Source organism: Peromyscus leucopus, chromosome 14 (genome assembly GCF_004664715.2).
Source record: "Peromyscus leucopus breed LL Stock chromosome 14, UCI_PerLeu_2.1, whole genome shotgun sequence".
NCBI classification, from domain to species: domain Eukaryota; kingdom Metazoa; phylum Chordata; class Mammalia; order Rodentia; family Cricetidae; genus Peromyscus; species Peromyscus leucopus.
The window spans coordinates 78,534,731-78,556,919 of NC_051075.1; the positions used below are offsets into that span (position 1 = coordinate 78,534,731).

The 22,189-nt window shown below is 54.8% G+C and overlaps 1 protein-coding gene across 3 annotated transcripts; it reads left to right on the forward strand.

Annotated features, from left to right (window-relative positions):
* The first annotated feature begins 253 nt into the window (after positions 1-253).
* Tnfaip2 (TNF alpha induced protein 2) lies at positions 254-11,421 on the forward strand. Of its 3 annotated transcripts, none has more exons than XM_028883763.2 (12): positions 254-668; positions 2,811-3,180; positions 3,427-4,057; positions 5,744-5,858; positions 6,006-6,128; positions 6,285-6,385; positions 6,998-7,096; positions 7,539-7,662; positions 8,383-8,505; positions 8,756-8,911; positions 9,044-9,165; positions 10,343-11,421. In XM_028883763.2, the coding sequence occupies exons 2-12, from the start codon at positions 2,826-2,828 to the stop codon at positions 10,482-10,484; spliced, it is 2,091 nt and encodes a 696-aa protein (XP_028739596.1). In that variant the 5' UTR covers positions 254-668; positions 2,811-2,825; the 3' UTR covers positions 10,485-11,421. The 3 variants fall into 3 exon arrangements, with proteins under 3 accessions (XP_028739596.1, XP_028739597.1, XP_037066763.1); XM_028883764.2 differs by having other exon boundaries at positions 254-502; XM_037210868.1 differs by lacking the exon at positions 254-668 and adding an exon at positions 675-2,498.
* Positions 11,422-22,189: the final 10,768 nt, after the last annotated feature.

A 22,189-nucleotide genomic window follows, 5' to 3' on the forward strand; every position in this document is an offset into this window, starting at 1 on the left:
GCCTCCTCCAGGAAGCTGGCCTTCCAGGCTTCCATAGACTCGGAGGTGCTCAGAGGGAAAGGAGCACGTGGCCGAGGCGTTGAGGGGGTGGAGGGCTGCTCCCCACACCTAAGTAGGGGCTGACTGTGTGACGCGGAACAGCGACTCTGGGCGTGCGCCCCCGCTTGGCAGCCAATCAGAGATCGTCCAAGGACAATGGCCCCGCGTCTAGCGGAACCTGTGGTCCCCGTGATACCCTTCCCTGCGCACACACACCCGGGTCACACTCGGCTAGCTCTGCCACCTTTTTTCCAGGCTGTTGGGAACAGAGAAGCGACCCCGCCCCTCCCTCTCTACCGGCCCCGCCCCGCCCCCAGCTCTGGAATCGGACTGGTCCTTGGCCTCCGCCCGCGGATTTTCCGCGGTTGCGGCTGGTGGGGGAGGCGGAGCCCGGGAGGGGCCTGCGACTATTTCAGGCTGTGCCCCGCCAGGGTCAGGACTAAGGCGTCCTGTCCCGGACACAGTAAGTGACCTCCACCGGCGTGCCCCCGTCCCTGCCGCTCTGTGTAGCGTCCCCTCTGGTCCTGATCCAGAGTCTCCGACAGGACTCCCCGATGGAATGGCCCTGAGTGGCCAAGAAGACGCGGGCGGGATATTCCGAGGTCCCTTGACCTCCAGCATACCCACTGGTAGGGACGTAGAGGTTTTACTCTGCACGCCTCGAGCCAGGGACCAGGGTCCCTGCGGGCAGCACAGGGCTCTCTCCGGAGAAACGCGGGGTGTAGGGACCGGGACAAAAGCTAGGGAATCTCAGGTTCACAATAGGAAGGTCCCAGCACCCGCGGGATTCCCTGCCGCGGTAGTCTGCAGTGGGGCCTGGGCACCGCTCTCCTGTCACCCGATGAAAGAGACAGTAGGTTGCAAGAGAGTCTCTGTGGACCAGGGGCATCTAGAATTAAGGTAGGTGACACCCGCTGCAGGCATTCCACGTGCCTCTGAGCAGGCCCCTTCCTGCCTCAGTGGGTCTAGCTGGGACTGGCGCTTTAAACATCACCCCGTCACTCCTGCTCTCTGGGGAGCCTGCAGTCACAGGGACACAGGGGACTCACATCTGGTGCCAAGTTCCTGGCTTGTGATCTTGCCACAGCTCCTGAGCAGCACTGTGAGTAGGAGGGCTCATCCCCATTTCACAGATGGCAAAACTGAGGCCTCCCGAGGAAGGGGGTTTAGTCCGAACACTGGTGAGAGGTGTCTCTGAGCCCACAGCTGGTCCCCCCTCTGGTACCAAATAGCCTCTGACACTGAAGGGCAGCTGGGGCCAGACACTCAGGTTGGGGCTGTAGCTCCATCAGCCAGACCAGCCTTTCTGGTTGTCTGTCACGCAAATAGGATAGGTTGGCACAGGCCCTAAACACTGCATGGCCCCGAGTGGAATTCTCGGGCCTCGTGGGGTTAAGAGGAGAAGGGTCTGTCTGTTGAGGGTACCTGGGGAGGATGATAAGAGCTGGGGTGGAGGAGGCCAGGCTTCCTGTCTAATCAGGGTGCTCTACCCATGCCCCAGTTATGGGACCAGGCCCTCAGGAAATGGGCTGGACAGCCGAGCTGGTGGAGGCCGAGGGGCAAGTGGCCTCTTCTGAGCCTGCAGAGTCTGCTGGGCTTGGGGCCAGCCCCTCCCCCCTCCCTCCCATCGGCTGCTTCAGTTTCGTCTCTGCGGTGGCGGGTCTTCCCACTTGTCACCTAGGGTCATTTTAGGGTCACTCCATGTCATTTCGGTGAACTGAAGCTACAGCTTGGGGTGTGTATTCTTGGGGATGGGGCGGGCGGGCCACCTCCTGGTAATGGGTCACACCATTACCACAGAGGTTCCTGCCTGATTCTCCCTCTGGGCTAGTCAGGCTTCCTCTGGTGCTCCTCCTTGCTTGGACAGTCCAGATACAACAGGGCAGGTGGAGGACTGAGAAGCTGGTCCTTTTGAGTCAGATGTTGTGGCTTCCAGGCTCAAGCTATTGACCACAGGGTTATTTTAAGCGAAATAACACCCTTGCTGGGGAGAGACTAGATGGGATGGGCCCTCAGGAAGGGCCTAGAAACAGAAGCTTTTGTGAAGGTCTTGTCACCCCATTTGGAAGCAAGCAGGGTAAGGTGGAAACCAGGCAGTGAGGGTCCCACACTCAAGTTGCTGTGACTCCGGGCATCCCTGTGCCTTGCTGACATGTAAAAGGCTTCCTGGGGCCCTTTGCTCGGGGCCTGAGGTCCCCAATCCTAAGCCAACAATAGGGGACAGGCTCTATTCTTCCTGTGGTCCCAGGACAGCAGTTGTGTTTTTGCTTGTGGTATATTTCTGTGACCCCAAAGCTAGATAAGAACTGTGCAGGGAGGCAGAGGGAGGAGGCGGAGGCTGGTCTCAGTAGGAAGAGTAACCACTGCGTGGCTGTGAAATTTTTAGACCCGTTCTTGTTGTCCCAAGGAATAGCAGCCTGTGTCCTGTCTCCTCACCCGAGTCTGATGGAGTTAGAAAGGTACTCACTTCTCATGTCCCCGTTGTCCCCTCCAAGAAGCTGCCGTCAAGGGAGGATTTACTCGTGTGTAGAGACTGTCCCCTCAGTCTGGGAGGTCCGGGGCCTCCAGCCTCTTCCTTGGCTGGGGAGACAAGCTGTGGGCACTGCAGCACCCATGGCCAAGGGAGGAGCAAGGCTGAGGGCCAGGAGATGGGGTTCTGGTGGCCATCCAGGTGAACTAGGTGGAGCACTGTCAGGGCTGGGAGCTGGCTGTGCGCTCAGGCCTGGGGACCATTCACACTGTTCTCCACAGGCTCTGTTTTCCCACCGCAGGCCTAAGCCGAGGCGATGCTGAAAATGGTGACCTTCTTCCAAGGGCTTCCTGGCCAACAGTCTGTGCTGGGGACCCTGGACTTCCCTGGAAGCCCCCCAAAGCCACGCTCCACATCTGAGGCGGAACCAGAGGCCTCCATGTCAGAGGCTTCTTCCGAGGACCTGATGCCATCCCAGGAGGCTGGGACGGCTCGGGATGGGGAGGAGGAAGAGTCTGCAAAGAAGGAGAAGAAGAAGTCCAAAGGACTGGCCAACATGTTCAGTGTCTTCACCAAAGGGAAGAAGAAGAAGAAAAAGGGCCAGCCCAGATTATCAGATCCTGAGGTCCAGCCCAAGTCCAGGCCGGAGCTAGATGGTCCACCGCCCACAGGTAGGCTGGGGTCGTAGCCGGGGCTGGAGTAGCATGGTAGAGTTGGTCCAGGTTTGGGTGTGGTAGGGGCTCAAAAACCACTCAGCTAGAACAGTGGGCAGGGGAGACAGCTAGGCGAGTCACTAGTCTAGGAGATGGGGTTCCCTGCTCGGGTCTTGTCTGGGGCATTGGCATCCTCCCTGGGAGCCGAGCCTCCTCTTGTCCCCGGTGGGTTTGTCGGCCTAAAGGCGGGTCTCTGCACTGCAGTGGAGGAGCTCAAGGAGGCCCTGGAGAGTGGGCGGCTGGAGGCCGCGTGGCAGGTGCTGGCACTGGAGCGGGAGCTGGAGGCTGAGGCAGCGGCGAGCCGCAGGAGCAACGAGGAGCTGGTGCGCCAGCAGAGCAAGGTGGAGGCGCTGTACTTGCTGCTGCGCGACCAGGTGCTCGGGGTGCTGCGGCGGCCGCTGGAGGCGGCACCCGAGAGGCTGCGCCAGGCGCTGGCCGTGGTGTCACAGCAGGAGCTTGAGGACCGTCGGGCGGCCGGGGCACCCGTGGCGGCCGTGCTGGTGGCCACGCGCCCCCGGCGCTGGCTGCAACTGTGGAGGGACAGTGTGGCGGAGGTGGCGGCGGAGCGTCTGGACGCGCAGCCTGCCGTGGTGCCCGAGGGTCGCTCGGAGGCCGAGACCAGGTTCCTGCACATGGGCTGCACCATGAAGGAGGACCTGGTGGCGGTGGTGGAGCGGCTGAAACCGCTGTTCCCTGCCGAGTTCAACGTTGTGCACACCTATGCCGAAAGCTACCACGCGCACTTCGCAGCCCAACTGTGCACCTTGGCGCAGTTCGAGCTGTGTGAGAGGGACACCTACTTCCTGCTGCTCTGGGTGCTGAACCTCTACCCCAAGTGAGCTATGCCAGTGGATGGGATGGGTCTCCTCTGCGGGAAGGGTTGCTGAGACTCCGGAGGCAGACATTGTTGAGCTGAAAACAGTGTCGGGGGTGAAGGGAGAGAGTTGGGAATTGCACCCAACATTTTGGCTTTGTACTTCAGTTTCCTGGACCTTTGCCATTCTGCAGTTGGGGAGAGGGAGGCGCAGAAAAGGAGACTTCGTCATTCATTCTCAAGGAAGTCTCCGATCTGAACAGGGATGAAACAGAGTAGGAGGGGCTGTGACAGACACAGCTGGACACGGGGGAGGCCAGAGCACAGGGCTTGAGAGGACACCAGGTCTGGGGGAGTCAGGGAGTCTTCTGTATTGAGTCAGGCAGGGAGGGGACAGAACACACAAGGAAGAAGTGGTAGGGAGCTGATGGTAGGGAGTGACGTTCTGGGAGCAGAGCGGAGACGCTGTGTCATAACAACCCCTTGCAAGAGAGCTAGCAAGCGTGCAGCAGCACTAGGTGTCCCTCATGGGGCAATCTCTGTCAGACAGTATCACCCTGGTAGCCCACTGAGTTCTGGAGCCCCTCGGGTGAGAGGCTGGAATATGCCAAAGGTGGGCAATTGGTACTCAGTTGGGCCCAGCCTCAGCATCCTTTGATTGGTCCAGACTCCGTGGATCCCCAAATGGGCCTGTCATCCACACCAGCTTGGGGAGAGTGACTTGTGTTACAGGGTGGAAATGTCCACAGCACTAGAGACCAGGGATCTGTACGGATTCCTCAGACCTGAGTGGATAGTCTACAGGAGGGAAGGCCGGGCGTACAGACAGTGTGAGCAGCTTGGGAAGTGCTGAGCCAGCCTCCTGTGGGAGGGCCAGAGAAAGGACACCAGAGGGGTGGTAGGTGAAGAGCCAGCAGGACATAGGGAAAGCAGGCAGGGACGTCCAGAGACAGCTGGGCCCTGACCCGGTTCCTGCTAGTTTCTCCTGACTCACCAGGAAATGCCAGGTACTCATGCTCCCTCCCTGCCTGGTCACCTTCCTGCCCCTGTGATACTTAGGGGTCTGCTGACTTGGGGCGCAGCTACAAAGCAGGAAACTAAGGCTAGCCTGAACATGGAGTCCAAGGGAGGCACATTGAGACCTGTCCTGTGAGGACCCAAGTCTGACTCACATGCATCCAAACTGGGTGAAGGGCACAGAGTGGGCCATTCTTAATGTTCTAGGCAAACAAAAGGCCTTAGGCAGTGCCAGGGCTGGGCAGGTCCCCCGGGAACTCTGCAGCCACTTGAGGCACCAAGAGAGTTCTATAAGGCAGCCAGCCGTTCCAGGGCAGCCTTTCCTGTTCAGCCACTAGGCTGGTCTGGTGAGAGTGGTAGGGCTGGCTTCAGGGCCAGAGCTGTGTGCCCATCTGTGCAAAAGGGGAAGCCTGGCAGCGGAGAGGTCTGGGGACTGGTTTAGAGCGGGAGGAGTGGGGAGGAGGTGGTGGCGGTGGTGGTGGTGGTGGCGGTGGTGGTAAGAAGAGGCAGGATGACTCCAGCCTGAACAAAACCACACCGAGTGTGGTCAGACCTGGGGAAGGGGGCGGGGCAGAAGATGCAACAGAGTCTGCGGCTGCAGAGTCTCTGCAGAGTCGGGGGACTGAGCTGCTGGGGTGCTGCTGGGGTGCTGCTGGGGCTCTCGTCACGCCAGTGTCTCTCCGCCCACAGTGATATTCTGAACAGCCCTAAGTTGGCAAAGGAGCTACAGGGTATCAGGCTTGGGAGCCTCCTGCCCCCGAAGCAGATCAGGTTGCTGGAGGCGGTGTTCCTGTCCAATGAGGTGGTGAGTCCAAATGCTGGGGGCGGGGCCTGGGAGGGCAGCGTGGAGACAGAAGGGAAGAGCCCCGTCAGGACACAGGATGTGACAGACACTTCCGCATGAGCTTGGTGACAGGTTTAGTGCTACCAAGACCTGTGTCTTTTCCCCTAGACCAATGTGAAGTTACTGATGACCCGAGCCTTAGAGCTAGAGTCTCAGCGCTGGGCCCGGGATGTGGCTCCCCAGAGCCTGGATGGCCACTACCACAGTGAGCTGGCAATCGACATCATCCAGGTACCTCTAACCGGCCCCTCAGGCCCATGGTGAACAGGGGCAGCCACAGCTCACCTCTGATGGTCCCCATGTTCTAGCATGCACCTCTCTCCCATGCTCTGCCCCTGGCCCCGTCCAGAGGGGCCACCTGCTGTGCTTACTCACTGCTCTTTGCAGATCGTCTTACAAGGCCAGGACAAGGCCGAGAACATCACTCCAGAAGTGGGGGTACAGATAAGACAGTTGCTACTGGTGGAGCTGGCTGCACTACTGAGGAGGTAGGTGTGTCTACAGCACACAAGGTCCCCAGCACCTTAGGGTGGGGGGATTCAATCTAAGTCAGTCCTGCCCTGCCCTGCCCTTGTCAACTACAGCCCAGGGGCCTCAGCCCCTGCCCCAATCCAGAGCACCAAGAGCCTCGGGTAGGGTGACCTCTACAGGAATCAGTACTTCCTGACTTCACCATCATCAAAGCTCCCTAGCAGAGCAGTTTGTAGCTTAAAAGAAGATGCACCATGAGGAATGGAGGCCCTGCTGCCCCTTCCCACGACATCCTCAGAATTAACTTGGTTTCCTCCCCCAATTCTGAAAACACCATCCACCATCAGAGTGTAACATCCTTTGGCCTCCCAGTTACAGAGGGGGACTGAGGAAGAGGAGGGGCCTGGGGAAAGAAGGGGAACCTCAGAGTCAGGTAGCACTTTCTCTGGAGGCCAAACAGAGGGCTCTGTCCCTCTGGCCTCCGCTTTTGCAGCTTGTGATACAATGTTTAGGAGCTTATGTCCCCTCCCTGGATCTTGGGGAGATCAACCACCCGCAGACTGAGAGGGAGTGGCGTCTGTTGTCCCAGTGTTGGAGCTGGTCCTGAAGATGCCCCTCTGTTTTGCCAGCTACCAGCGCACCTTTGATGAATTCCTAGAGAAGAGCAAACTGCTGACAAATTACAGGGCCAACATCATCGCCAACATCAACAACTGCCTGTCCTTCCGGTGAGAGGATTGGGCAGATGTGCCCGATGGGAAGAGGGCAGACGGGAGTGGGGGGGTGGAGCACAGAAGGGGAATTAAGGGTCACAAGGCAGTGAGGAAACAGGGACTCCACCCCGGAGCAGGGCTGTAGCAGCCACAGCTCCAGGGTGGGGTGCTGAAGGAGTCAGCAGGATGCAATTGATTTACTAGTTTAGCTTTATAACAAATTGTGAAGCAGAAGACGCACCAAGCCGAGATGGAGAGCTGGAGACCTGCCAAAGGCAGGAGGGAGGCGCCTGGGGTGTGGGGCGTCCATGGAAGACTTGGTCGGGATCCCACAGGGAGTGGGGGACTGCTGAGGGTCCTGGAGCAAAGACCTAATTCAGGAAGACCAGTCCAAGGATCGCTGCCCAGTGTTGGAGGCTGGGCAGGCTGGCGTGACCTGCTTTCGTTCACTCTCCAGGACATCTGTGGAGCAGAAGTGGCAGATACCTCAAGATACCTTGAACCACATGCTGGATCCCTTGAAAGATCTTAAGGCTCATGGCTTCGACACCCTGCTCCAGAGCCTGTTTTCAGACCTGAAGGTATCAGGAACCCCATTATAGGGCGCATCCTGAAGCCCGGCACAGGGGGGAGGATCAGAAAGAGGAGTAGTAGAAGCCCCTGCCTCAGGCCTGTGGGAGGCACAGATGGGGAGGTGCAGTGTTGCTGGGGATGTCCAAGTGGAGACCGGAGGTGCTCTCCAGCTGACCCACCTCACATCCCGGCTTTACCTTGGCCTGGAAGAACCACAGAGCTAGGAACATCCGGAGAAGATTCACTCGCCACTCCCACCCACCCCTGTCATTCCTGCCCCAAGTTCCTGGGGCTCAGGACCTTTGAGAACTGGATTCTATCTCCTGGGGTCCCCTTAGAAAGCAGAGGAGAGGCTCCCTGCTCAACTTCGGGACTGGAGGTACAAAGGGCAGCCAGTGGGTATGGAAAGCCCACGGGGTGACCCTGGATGACCTGATGCAGGGCTTGTTTATGCAGGAATGTATTTATTTAAGAGGGAGGCAGTGGAAAAGACTGCAGGGATGCAGACAGGCTGTCCTGGCTCTCCTGAGCCACAGCTGCGTGACCTTGGAAGAAGGGTACACACAGACTACCTCTGCTTCCGGTCTGAGAGCTGGAACCCGAAGTTAGCCAGCTCCTGGAAAGCCCTTGGGACCCTACTGGTCATGAGTGTCTATGTGAGGGTGTCTGTGCCTGGCTGCCCTTCCTTTCTGGGCGTGACCAGACATCCTGCCTCTCGCCTGTCCCAGCCACTGTTCAAGAAGTTCACACAGACCCGCTGGGCAACGCCAGTTGAGACCCTGGAGGAAATCATCGCTACTGTGGGCATCAGGCTGCCTGAGTTCTCGGAACTGAAGGACTGTTTTCAGGAGGTGAGGGAGCTCAGGAGTGGGCCTGGGCATTGGCGCTGTCTGGACGCCCCGGCTAACCAGCAGTGTTTATACCTCGCACCCACATGTGTTTACACGTGTGTTTTCACATGCGCACGGGGAATGCAGGCACCCGTGCTCACACTTTTGCCTCTACGTATTCCTGGGCTTTTGCCTTGGAAGCTTTCGCTGGGGAGAGGAGATGAGCCTCCTATGGGTAGGCGTCAGTGGATGTCTCCTTCTGCCTGCCTAGGAGCTCATGGGGGCCGTGCACCTGCACCTGGTGAAGGAGTACATCATTCGGCTCAGCAAACGGCGCGTGGTCCTCAAGACCGAGGAGCAGCAGCAGCAGCTGGCAAGGCACATCCTCGCCAATGCCGAAGTCATTCAACATTTCTGCACTCAGAATGTGAGAACACCCCCACCCCACCCTGAGAGCCCTGAACAAGCCCTGCAGCCTCTCCAAGCCTGGCCAGCTTCTGCTCTCTTAGTACCCCTGGGGGAAAGGGATAACATCCTCCAACCTTCCCTCTGCCTCCAGGGCTCCAACGCAACCTGGCTGAACCAGGCCCTCCCTAGGCTCGCTGAGATCATTCACCTGCAAGATTCCAATGCCATTAAGATTGAAGTGGCCACATATGCCACCTTGTACCCTGACTTCAGGTGAGCACCAGAGGCCCTTGGGAACTGAGCAGCTGGTGTGTCCCTGCCAGGTCCCACTGTGCTCTGAACATGCTGGGACTAGAATCCCCTCATGACCCACTCAACTGCTAGGGCTCCACCAAGGTGGGATCATAATGTCTGATGCTCAGTCTGGGGGTGACTTGGGGGCATGTGCTTATGTTTTGCACCTCCCGTTCCTGGACCTACCTGAGGACCTGGCGAACCATGGACAGTGTTCCTTTATAGGCTGTGTCCCCTGATATGAAACTTTGAATCGGTCTTGACTGGGGTTTCCGTAGCTTAGCCTAGTCCAGCCTGTGGCTGACTCACCCCACCTAGTCAACCATCTATCTGCGTATATTGACCCGTATACATTCAAGCCCCCATTTGCCTATCTACTGGCCCATCCATCAGTCTCTGTACTCAGCACTCTGTCCATCCACATAGATATCCGTCTACCTATCTACCCACTTTCCCGCGTAGTTATCCATCAGTCCCTATGCTTAACCACCTCTCCAGTCTTCCATTGATCCGTCTGTCCATCCTTCCAGTTACCTGTTCATCTTTCTGTTTACCTACTCAACCACCTGTCATACACCCAACCACCCCCCGACCTTTCCGCTCAGATACCCATCCATCCTTCTTGCTTTCTCATCGACCCCTCTGTCCACTGACCCCGTCACTTGTCCTTCTCTGCTGGGATCACACCAGCAGTCATTCATCAGCATTCTAGACGCTGGACTCTGTGCTGCTCTGTGTTCTGGGATACAGTGAAGTACAGGGCAAGCTGGGTCTCAGTCCTCTTCCTGTAGCTTACAGCCTGGGGAGGGCTAACCATGGTGAGGTAACCAGGCAGAAAGAGAAAATTCCAAGTTATAGTAATCGTCTTGAATTACAGGGGGGGTTGATCAGAGAGGGCAAAGCCATTTAGGGAGGTGACATTTAGCCGAAACTTGAGGTGGGAAGGAGTCGGCCACCTCAAGGATATGAGGAGAGACGTTCTCGGGTAACAGTCAGTAGGAAGGTCTGACAGGCTGGAGAGGGGAGGAGACAGAGGACAGGGCTGCCTACTGGGCAGAGCAGCTGGCTGCAGGTTCTGTGGCAGCGCCTGGAGTCAGGGCAGCCAGCAAGGGCTGTTTGTGACCAGTGGGGCTGACAGGATGCTCTCCTTTGCCAGCAAAGGCCACCTGAATGCCATCCTGGCCATCAAGGGAAATCTCCTCAGCAGTGAAGTCAGGAGCATCCGGAATATACTGGACATCAACACAGGGGTGCAGGAGCCTTCCAGGCCCCTATTTTCACTTATAAAAGTTGGTTAACTTTTCCAAATGTCTGATGTGCTAATGAGCACGCAGCGAACATCAGGCACCACCCCGGTTGGGGATGCTCAGTGGCACTGGCACCGTGACCCATCACCAGCCTCCCACATTCTGCTGCCGTTTCTCCCAGCCTCGGCTCTGGAACAAGACCTGGCAGCCAGGATTGGACAGACCGCTGTCCAGTGGGGGCCAGAACCCACTGTGGGCCGTTGCCCTGTGAGCACGCAAGAATTTTCTCATAAATGATGGTTCATCTTGGGTGGAGTGCCCCCTACCTTCTACATTACAGTCTGTCTCCTAATGGCGCCCCCTCAGGCGGCTCTGAGTAGCCCCCTCGAGCTCCCTAGCACCAGTGACGAAGCCACATCCTGATTCCTTCAGCCCATGGGCTGCCATGAGATAGAGCTGAAAACGAAGAAGGAAAAGGTCATCTTTGTACCTGGGGCCTGGAAGGAGCCTTGTGAGATGCTGTGGCAGTGTTGGCATCAGAACCACTTCCATAGTGGTCCCCGACCCTGCAAGTAGCTCCTGGTCCCACTTGGCCTGGAGGACCCACTCCTTCACTCCCGTAGGTTGCCTCTGTGTGGGTAAAGCACAAGGCTGCCTGGGTTCTCTCAGGCCACACCTTCCCCCATGTAGGAATAAGCCCCTCCGCAGGCCCACCCTCTGAAGTCTGGGCAGGAACTCAGGGGTCCGCCAAGTGCTTGATCAGCTTCCTGTTGGTGTTGTACCATGTTTCCTCACATCCACTGAGTGGGTTTGAACCACAACTTTTCTTACAGTTCTGCAAATTTGTGAACTGTGACCCAGGCTTGGAATCTAGGTGTGGTGGGGGCCCATTGCTCCTGGAGGCCCCAGGGAAAAATCATTTCCTGGGCTTCCCCAGTTTTTACATGCTACCCACATCTCTTGTCTGAGGCCCCTGTACCTTCAGAGCCAGGGATGGCCTCTATGTCCTTCCTGCCCCCCTCCCCCAGTGTCTACTGCTTCTGGTCCCACGGTGATTTAGGACCCTGGTGATTGCACTGAATCTGCCTGGAGACTTATTAGCAGCCTTGATTCCAGCTGCAAATTTAATTCCTGTTTGACACATCACCCAGTAGTCATTGGCTCTGGGGACCAGTTGGTCCCATAGGGTCTACAACTGGAAAACAGGAACTCAATTTCCCATCATGCACCTGCTACTCCACAGACCCTGCTCCTTTCTAGCTGTGAAAGCCCTTCTTAGCACTGACCCAGCCTTGATTATTCCTCATGGTTCAAGGCTAGGATTTGAAGCCCATCCTCCAGGTTTACCCCCTTTCCCAGGTACTTGCCTTACAAAACTGGCCAGGAACTGGCCAGCGTGAGCAATGCACAAAGGCCTTCATAGTTTTGTAGATGTTAGCTTGTTTGATGACATTAATGTTTTTAATAATATATTTATAGTATTGATTTTGTATGCGTGTGCCCAGGACAGAATTTAGGGTGATTTTTTTTTTTTTTTATAGCTTGATATAAAACTGATTTCAAAAGTGGCTGTGGAGTGGTTTATTCGGAGAATTGCAACGTTGGGGGAGGGGCTGGGGTAGCTCTAGGTGCTTCTTCAACCTCCTGTTGTCTGCAAACCCCCTCTTCTCTGGTTCTGGTTCACAGTCACAGTCCCGGCCTTCACCCCTCCTGTCTTTTTGCCTATAAGTTGGCAACTGGCCACCCTGAGGATGGGGCCTATGGAGGGCAGGCGGAAAGGTGAAACGTGGGCCGCCACTGGGTTAACTGCATGCTTGAACTCCAACAAGAGGCTCCTGGGTTATGTACAACTGGAAGGACGTGGTGGCCGCCGCCTCTGCACCCCAGTTCTGACCTAGGATTGGAGGCAGAGCTGAGTCTCTAGGGAAAAAAGAGGGCATGACAAACTCACTCCACAAAGTTCAGAAAGGATTCTAGGTGGTGAGGAGTTGGTGTCTCCCCCATAGAGGGTGTGTGTGTGTGTGTGTGTGTGTGTGTGTGTGTGTGTGTGTGTAAGAGAGAGAGAGAGAGAGAGAGAGAGAGAGAGAGAGAGAGAGAGAGGAGAGAGAGGAGAGAGAGAGGAGAGAGAGCGCACGCGCTTCTGGAGAATTCCATGGGATGGGGATGGGATGACTCCCACCACAAAGTGGGAGGACAGGACGCCAGCCTTGCGCTGGTTTGAGTCTCTTTCACAGAGCCCGGGAACTGGGCTCCTACCTTACCTGGGACCTTCCTGCTAGGACGAGACAAGATCCCTTGGCTGAAGATAAGGGGAGACCAAACCGGGTCAGATGATCACACAGAGTACCCAAAGTGCCGGGTTACCGAGCGGAGGATGACAGTGCCTGGTGACCCCGGTGGTTCCTGGCTCTTGGCGAGATCAAGCTAGCTGCCACTTGAGTTCTACATCGGTCATTTCTCCAGGAAAATCCCACAAGAAGCAGGATTTGCCCCGGAGAGGGGAAGTGAGTCACTGGGCTGTGGGACAGAGGCTCTGTACCTCAGGCCAGCAGGCTCCAGAACGCTGACACACGGGGAGAGGTCACTGCCTGATCCCATCTCTGCCACTGGAAGCAGAGTTCATCCACCAGGGTTCACACTGAAGGGCTCCTATCCTGGCTGCCTCCTGTTTTCAGAGGCCCACACCAACACCAAGTAAGAAAATCGTTGAGAGCTAAACACAACAGCGTGCCTGCCGGTGGAGTTGCCGGTGAAGCTGCCTCCAGAAGGGTCGAGGGGGCAACTCCAGCTGTGGATTTATGGGGGACCAGCTAAGAGAGAAGAGTGTGGCAGAGATCCCAGACTTGAGGAGACCCTAGCACAGACCTGGACAAAAGTGGGCAGATGGGAGCTGGGGAGAGTCAGGCTGTGGGGAAAAGGTGGAGACTTAGGGGTGAAAGCAAGGCTCGGGAGGAGGTCTGCCGGGACAGGCCGGAAAGCAGTGAGAGACAAGCCAGGGTCAAGTTCATTCCAGCTGTAAGGAGAGGTGTTAGCTTTGAAGAGAAGATTTAGTGATGTAGGACCTCGCCCTGGATTCTCCAAGGACCGCCTCTGCAGCCCCCAGCAGCATCCACGTGGTGCTGACCAGTTCCTTGAGTTCTCAGCTCCCAGGGATGTCAGCCACACTCTCAGGGGGACACCCCAGGCCTGCCCTGATCTGCCGCTGTAGCAGCTCCGGTCTCCATCACCAGGGTTCCCCTCTGTGACACAGGAGTCCCATCTCTGCCCGCCCTTACTCCTGTGACTGACTCCTCCACCTGCTGGGATTCCTGTCCTTCAACACATCACTGTGCCAGAACCCCTCACCCCTCCACGCATGCCGCATTCTCCCTGCCAGCTGAGATCCCTTGGTTCCTCGGTGAGAGCCTCTACCTCTACTCCTGCCTCCGCCGTGCTCGCTGTCTGGTAGGAACCTAACTCCGTCACTCATGGTCTACACTTGCGCACAGAACATAGCTGGAGAAAGCTGAGGCTGTGGTGTACCTGCTCCAACCAGATGCTGACTGTGGCTGGACCATCCTACACCAGAAATTCGTAGCTCCTTTCCATCCCTAAGTCTCCAGCAACACCTGCTTTCAGTCCCTCAATTGAGTGTGTAAGTATAAAATGCTAATAGCTAGACGTGGCTCAATCATGAAATCACTCCAGCTACACCCATAAGCAAATTCAAATGTACATTTATCTTCAGTTGAATTTATTTGAGAGGCAGACTATGGCACATTGTTATGTACTGTGCTCTCCCATAACATTATACAATGTGAATTTCCTAGTCAGCACAGAGGGACCTTCCTCTCTTTCTTCACAGCCGCACAGGCCTCCATTGTTGGGTGTGCTGAGATAATTCCCAGCTGCCCACTGATGGGCACTTTGGGAGTTTCCAGTATTTTGCCGGGACAATGGAAGTGACTGGTCTGATGTCCCTGTCATTTTGCATAATTGCTGGACTACAGATCAGAAAGCCCTAGAAAGGGCATAGTTGGCTCCAGTTATGAGATCTGTCTGCTAGTCTCACACCCACCTCCACAGGGCTGTGCAAAGATATCCTAGAACAGCGCGAGAGAACTGGTGCCCACGACCTTACCCAGGGCGTGATCATGACTCGAGTCTTGTAATGAGCCATAATCATTATAGACTTCATAATGATTTCTGCAGACTTCTTAAACTGAGCTTGACTCAGTTCCTCCCCGAGTTCCCCAGGCTCTCAGCCCTCCAAGGCCGCCCCCCCCCCCCAAGGCCTTCCTCAGCCTGGAAGGAGCATCTCAGGCCACAGGCTGATGAATTGCTTTTAGCACAGAGACAACCCATCTCTGTCCACAGTCAGGGTCCTCCCTACCCCTCCTCTCTCCCCTGGGGAACTCAGTGGGTCTTCTCTGTCTTCTATTCTTGAGGCGGCAGCTCAGAGAGGGGGGCAGATGGCAGCAGCGTGTAGAAAGGAGAGACACTTCAGAGGGAAAGCGCAGAGTGGATGCACGCTGACCTCAGCAAAGCCTTCCCTGAACTGAGGTGAGGGGACAGTTCTCGGTTTATCAGCAGCACTAGTCTTGCGTACTCTGGAGTCTCCCCTGAGAATGATGAGTCTCTGGGGCCCCAGTCCCCTGAGTCTGAGCCTGGCGGGGGTGGGGGTTGCAGACACTAAACCTATGTTAAGGTCTGGGTGAGACAGAGTCCCTCTCCTGTATAGACACAGTTGTTATTGTAGGTCAAGTATCAGGAGGAGGCAGGGGCGTGGGCAGCCAAGACCCGCTTTAGTGGGACACTCCTCCTGTGGGGTGGAGGAGTGTTGGAAGACGTGTGGGATTGCATGCACCTAGAGGCTGGACCTCCTGTAGCCAGGTGCCTCAGCGGGTCCTGGAGCTGATGAGAGGTCTCATCCCTGGGAGGCTGGCCTGGCCTGGACACATGACGGCAGGACGATTTCATCCATGGCAAGAAAGAGCAAGCCTATTGCGCTCTTCCAGTTCCTGCTTGAGTCACATTTGTTGATGTCCCCGGGCCACATGATCAAGTCCATGTGCAGGAGTTGGAGAAAGAGGCTGTTTTATGAGGGGAGGCGCTGGAGTACTCTGTGACCATCCCTCCTGCTGGTTTACCACAGCCCATCTTGACTACAGCTGTGCGCATTCCTTTCGTGAACAAGATGTCTTCCCCTGCCTAGTTCCCCAAAGTTCCGTGTAATAGGGATCGCAGCTGCCATCAACAACCCTGTGATCTCCATGGGACTGAGTGCCGAGCCTCCGCAAGGCTCCATGAATGAGGCCACACTTCCTTTTCTGCAGTGCTGGGGTGGAGCCCAGAGCCTCAGTCCTCCACAGCACTCTACCGCTGAGCTACATCCCAGACCCTTCTAAAAACAGTATTGTGACCCTGAGACTCACTGACTTCCCCTGGCTGGCCTGGAGCTCATGATTCTCCTCTGCTCCCTGCCCAACCCCCACCCCCACCTCTCTTTGTTTTTTTTGGTTTTCTTTTTCAAGACAGGGCTTCTCTGTGTAACACTCCTGGTTGTCCTGGAACTCACTTTGTAAATCAGGCTGGCTTCAAACTCACAGAGATCCGCCTGCCTCTGCCTCCCCAGTGCTGGGATTAAAGGTGTGCGCCACCGCCGCCCAGACGCCTCTCTTGATCCAGGGACTTGTGAACTAAAAAGCCAAGTTGGATGACGGGACACACTTGACATTGAGTGGCCAGAGAGGGACGGGACAGGACGGCTGCTTTTGGTAATGTCGTGAAGAAGGGCCAACAGACTCTTCGTCAGACCTTGTTTCCAGCCCCAGAGAGCACAAGCCTCTCTAAGGCCTAGTGCTGTCCCCTGGGGTCTCTCTAGCTATTCTTCTGACACTTCCCTGCAGAGGGCTCTGCCCTAACAAGTGGCTCATGTCTGTGGCTTTCCTGGTCTGTGTGCCATCTCGAGCCAACCAAGAGGTGCCAGGACAGTGACCTGACAGGGAACACCTAACGTCAGGTTCCGACATGGGGTTGGAAACAAGGTATTGGCTACTGAAGAATAAAGGTATCTGTAAATACGTGGGCACTGTAGCATACATCTTTAATACCAGCACTCAAGAGGCAGAGACAGGCAGATCTCTGTGAGTTCAAGGCCATCCTGGTATACATAGTGATTGCTAAGTCAGCCAGGGCTATGTGATGAGACACTGTCTCAAAAATAGATATATAAATTAATTAAATTTAAGGGAGAGAGAGAGATCTAAAACAAAACAACAACAACAAACTCACAGGAATAGCAGAGCTAGGCCATGGCCACCAGCCCTGTGGGAGGCCAAGCAACAGCCCCAGGAAGAAGTCAATGCTTCCAATCCTTCAAGCCTGGTGCACTCTTCTAGTTCCTGCTGGAGTCATGCACAGGCAGCGGCTGGGCAGAAAACTTGTTGCAAAGAGTCCTGAGGGAAGCAGTGGGAAGCTGTGCCCCTGAACAGCCAGCGTCCCAGTGAAAAAAGCTCTTTTCTTCTTCATTGTCCCTCTAGCGCCCTCTGCTGCTGCTGAATATTACCAGTTATCAAGGGAGTCCGGGAACCTTGAGACAGGGCAAGCAGGGATAGGTGTGGAGCTGAGAGGCAGGTAACCTGGGATAGGTGTGGAGCTGAGAGGTGGGGTAACCTGGGACAGGTGTGGAGCTGAGAGGCAGGTAACCTGGGATAGGTGTGGAGCTGAGAGGCAGGGTAACCTGGGATAGGTGTGGAGCTGAGAGGCAGGGTAACCTGGGACAGGTGTGGAGCTGAGAGGCAGGGTAACCTGGGACAGGTGTGGAGCTGAGAAGCAGCACATTCCCTCTGCATCCTTTCACTCATAGTCAACATCTGGTTCTTTTTGTTATTATATCTTACTATAGCCCAGGCTGGCCTCAAACCCTCTGTGTAGTCCAGGATGACCTTGAACTCTCTACCTTTCTGTTTTTCTCCTAGTCTGTGCGGTGTTGGGGATCAAGGCTAAGCAAGTACTCTTCCAACCTAGTCATGGCTTTCGTAATATCTCTACACAGGCTGTATCCATCCTTCCTCCAAACAAAGCCAAAGCAGGAAGTGGCACCTCACTGTCCCTTAGTGATGTCTCTTGCTGGGCTCCCCAAAATTGGTTGATGGAGTAAGATACAAAGAAGTTAAAATGGAAACAAATCAAGTCTTACTTAGTGACAACACCTAAAATTTCACGAGCCATAGTAAACTACAGGCATTTTCAAAAGATGGAGGCAAAGGGACTGTTTGCGGGGAGCCAGGGTCTGTGGGGTATTTTAAAAAATATTTTATTTCGGTGTATGTGGGGGTGGTGTATGCCATGGCATGTGTGGTGGTCCAGGACAAACTAGGGTGAGTCTCCTCTCTCCAGCATGATCCACCTGTCTCTGCCTCCCAGGTGCTGAGATTAAGAGTGGCCACTATGCCTGGCTCTTCTCTACGTCAGCCATGTAGGTTCCAGGGATCAAACTCAGGCCATCAGGCTTGGCGGCAAGCTCCTTTACCCACTGAGCCATCTTGCTGGCTCCAAAGGGAAGTCTTAGAAGGCAAAATAAGATGTCTCGAAGTAATCCTCTTAGGCCCAGTGATTACTGGGAAAGCAACATAGCCCGGGGTCGCTGAGCAGACGGCCTTGCAGAGTGTTCTTGTCTCGGGACTTGGTGGCCTTCGTGTGAGACTTTTACCATCTTACCCGGGCAAATGCCTGCCAGAACCTCTCCCTTGTCCTCTCTGGGATTTTGTTCGGGTTGATAGCAAATTCATCTTGACTTTGGCAATGTTGGCAGAAATGTTTCACGCCGGTAGAGCGACCTCATCCTAGACCCTTGGCGCATCGTGAGCCCTCCACAGCCATGTGGTAGTGTCTGTCATCCTTCAGTTTAATGCGCTGTCCCTGTGCCCGTAGTTGAGTGTGCTCCTTGTGGAGACAAAGCCTTTCAAAGTGGTAGATTCAAGGCATCTGTGACAAGTCAACATCCTGTGGGGATGTAGGGGTGTGGGAGGAGGGGTGGGGGGAGAGGGGGATGGGATGTGGGGTGCATGGGGTGTAGGGCGGGGGTGGGAGTGTGGAGGTGCAGGGGGACCCGGTGATGTGGGGCTGTCGGGGGTGGAGAGTGTGGGGGTGTGGGGAGTGTGGGGGTGTGTGGAGATGTGGGGGTGTGGGGAGTGTGGGGAGTGTGGGGGTGTGGAGATGTGGGGGTGTGGGGAGTGTGGGGCTGTGGGGTACGGAGGTGCGGGGGTTTGGGAGCATGGGGGGTATAGGAGCATGGGGGTGTGGGGGTGTGGGATATGGGGTGTGGGGTGGTTCCACCTCACCCCTGTCCCTGGCTTACTGCATTTTTGACTGTGGAAATGCAACTGCAGTGATGTCTGCTCCAAAGCATGTGTGAAATCCTATAAAGTGGAGCCTCACCCTTCCTGGGTGTGCTGCCTGAATGGCCCCATCATCATATCTTCAGAGTCACTCACCTTCCAGTGAGACCCTGCACTCCTGGATGAGGGGTCGGTGGTGAGACCAGTGAACTGCATGTCAGAAGCCCCCGCTGCACTTACTTGGCAATGGAATGAATTCCAAAAGCAATGGCCCACAGAATACCAAGATGGTGGCTGAGAGGTCTGGTGAATCTGGAACCCAGGTGCCAGCAATATGGGCAGGGAAGGCCAGTCCAGTCCCAGCATGTGTCTGCACCAGGAAGACAGTGTTGCCCTTACAATGGATGGGGTCTGACGTGCGACTGGCTGCCTCTGAATGGTGCCACCCGGGACCATGGACTAGTCCCTGCCAAAGCCAAATCAGCCTGGGACACTCATCCCATGCCACTGAGCCAAGCAAGGGCTCTGACCCAGTCACCACAGCAAAGTTGATTCTGGTCCTTTGAGGAAACACTGGGAAATCTGGGAATTGTGTCTCCACAGTCACCCTGATGTCCTGACTCTTGGCCCTTCAGAATGTGACCTTATTTGGACATAGTAATTGCCTAGGATGACCTCAGTGGGGTGAGACCTCATCCAGTGACCAGTGTCCTTAGCAAATGGAGAAATACGAACACAGAGAGAACAGCACTGGACGCCGGCGACAGATGGAGATCTCCACAGGCCCACGAGTTCAGAGATTACTGGTAACCCACCTATAGCCAAGAGGAGTGTGGAATGTATCTCCTTCACAATGTCAGGTGTGTGTGTGTGTACGTGTGTGTGTGTGGGGGGTACGTGTGCGCGCGTGTGTGAGGGGGAAGTGTGTATGTGTGTATGTGTGTGGGTGTGTGTTTGAGACAGGAGTCTCACTATGTAGACCAGGCTGGCCTGGAACTCACAGACCTCTAGCCTCCAGAACTATGAGACAATAAACTCTGTCACTTACGCCACCTCTTCCCAGCAAACCCGGCCTTTCACACCAAGAGTGCCACAAAGCTTCATCCTTCCAATTGATTGGTAAGAGTGTCAACCTTAAAACCTAATGCTCCGGAAACCAGGGGAGGAGGATGAGCTTTATTAAGGATGCCAGTAACCCGGAAAGGAGGCAGACTAATGCCCCACATCCACTGCGCCCAAGACTTAGTGAGGACTCGCTAATGACCTGAGAGGATCAGGTCGGGGCTGTGTGCAGAAGGCGATTTTCCCTGGAGTTTGAACAGGAATGTCTGGTGTTTTGACACTGGCCGGAAGTGACGCTTGCCTAGTGAGCTCCTGGTCTTATCTTGACACTAAGACACTCAGGAATGCGGACCAAACCCATATCCTGGGAGGGAAAAAGGAACAGGCATAAGGCAAGATGGAGCCACAGATGGCAACAGCCTGTCACAACACTTCCGGCTAATCGGATCCAATCAGGAAACAGTATCAATGTGGTGAACTCCTGTGGTGTTTTCAGAATGTTCAGATGAGGTCAGTTTGTACAGGAACAAGTAGAAGAACGCTGATGTGGGCGAGGAGCTGATTAATCCCGACTAGCAGGCTAATAATGGATACAGAGTTTGGATTCACAGGATGAAAGTTCTGGAAGCAGGTGGTGGCTTTGGATTCTGAAACACTGGGAATGGACGGAACCCCCTTGCACTTGCACACATGAAGAACGGGGCCGGGGTGGGCTGGACAGATGGTTCAGTGGTGGAGAGCACACACTTCTTTCCCAGAGGATCCCAGCTTGGTTCCCAGCACCCACATATCAGCTCACAACTGTCTGTAACTCTAGTCTCAGGGAATTTGCCCTCTTCTGGCCTCCACTGGCATCAGGCATGCATGTGGTGCAGGCAAAACATCGACACACATATAAACAAACAAAAATAAATAAACACGGGGAAAGGGTAAAAACAGGCAGCTTTATGTGTGTTTTATTGTAAATTTTAAAAAGGGTGGTGGTGGTGGTGGTGGTGGCGGCGGCGGAGGCACACACACCTTTAATCCCAAAACTGGAGAAGTCAGAGTCGGGCAGATCTCTGAGTCCAGCCTGGTCTACAGAGTGAGTTCCAGGACAGCCAGGGCTACACAGGGAGACCCTATCTCAAAAATGGCAAAAAGAAAGAAAGAAAGGAAGGAAGGAAGGAAGGAAGGAAGGAAGGAAGGAAGGAAGGAAGAAAGAAAGAAAGAAAGAAAGAAAGAAAGAAAGAAAGAAAGAAGAGAAAAGAAAAGAAAGAAAGAAAGGAAAGAGCTAGGCATGGTGTTGTGCACCTTTAATCCCATCTCTCAGGAGGCAGAGGTAGCTGATCTTTGCTGAGTTTGAAGCCAGCCTGGACTACATAGTGAGTTCTGGGCTAGCCAGAGCTACACAGTGAAACTCTGTCTCAAAAAGAAAAAAAAGGAAGGAAAAAAGCTGGTATGAACTTACACATCTGTAATCCCATCATTCTAGGAAGCTGAGGCAGGAGGATTGTTGGTACTTCAAGGTTAGCATTGGCTATAGAGTGAGACTTTGTCTCAAATTTAAAAAAAAAAAAAAAGGAGGGGGTGGCCTGGAGAGATGGTTCAGCCGTTAAAGACTAGACTCGAACCAAAAAGACAAAAAAGGAGGGGGCTGGAAGGGGTGGACTTGAGAAGAGTTAGGGGAAAGAGGGGGTGAATATGTTAAAAATATACTCATGCATATATGAATTTCTCAAAAAAATTCTAAAATATTATATTTTTTAAAAAAGAAAAATATTTTTAAATTGCCTGAATCAAAATGGAGACACTTTGATCAGATCCTGATAAAGTAGAGTGGAGGCCATGAACAGAGAACCTTCAGGATAACTCCAAATGTAACCACGCCTGCTGCCAAGGTGCCTTTAAAAAGCCGGGTGTGGTGGCACATGTCTTTAATCCCAGCACTTGAGAGGTAGAGGCAGGGGGATCTCTCTGTGAGTTTGAGGCAAGCCTGGTCTACAAAGAGAATTCCAAGACATCCAGGGCTGTCTACAAACAACAACAAAACAAAAAACAACAACAACAAAAAAGAGTGCCTTAAAAGACTCTACCGAAATCGCAATCTCATAGCTAAGGCCCCTTCTACAAGAACAAGTCTCCAGTGCCAGCCAGCCCTGACCTCAAGCTTGCAAGGGGCCTTTGAGCTCGCTACCTTGTGGTCAGAGTTGGTTGCTGGAGATCCCCTAACAGCAGCAAGCACACATCACTGCCTGTGACAAACCACTGTGACCAATGACCTATTGTCTCAAAATAACTTTGATGTACTTCTAAAACTCTGCCTTGCCTTGACCTACCCAGATACGCTGATGATCTGTCATAGTACACACAGCCAAGTTGGCAATCCTCTGC

Bases quoted from the DNA above. Each gene is read 5' to 3' on its own strand.
- Tnfaip2 (XM_028883763.2), top strand. From the start codon at position 2,826: ATGCTGAAAATGGTGACCTTCTTCCAAGGGCTTCCTGGCCAACAGTCT. The intron at 4,058-5,743 runs GTGAGCTATGCC...CTCCGCCCACAG, and splicing joins GTGCTGAACCTCTACCCCAA to TGATATTCTGAACAGCCCTA. The intron at 9,166-10,342 runs GTGAGCACCAGA...CTCCTTTGCCAG, and splicing joins ACCTTGTACCCTGACTTCAG to CAAAGGCCACCTGAATGCCA.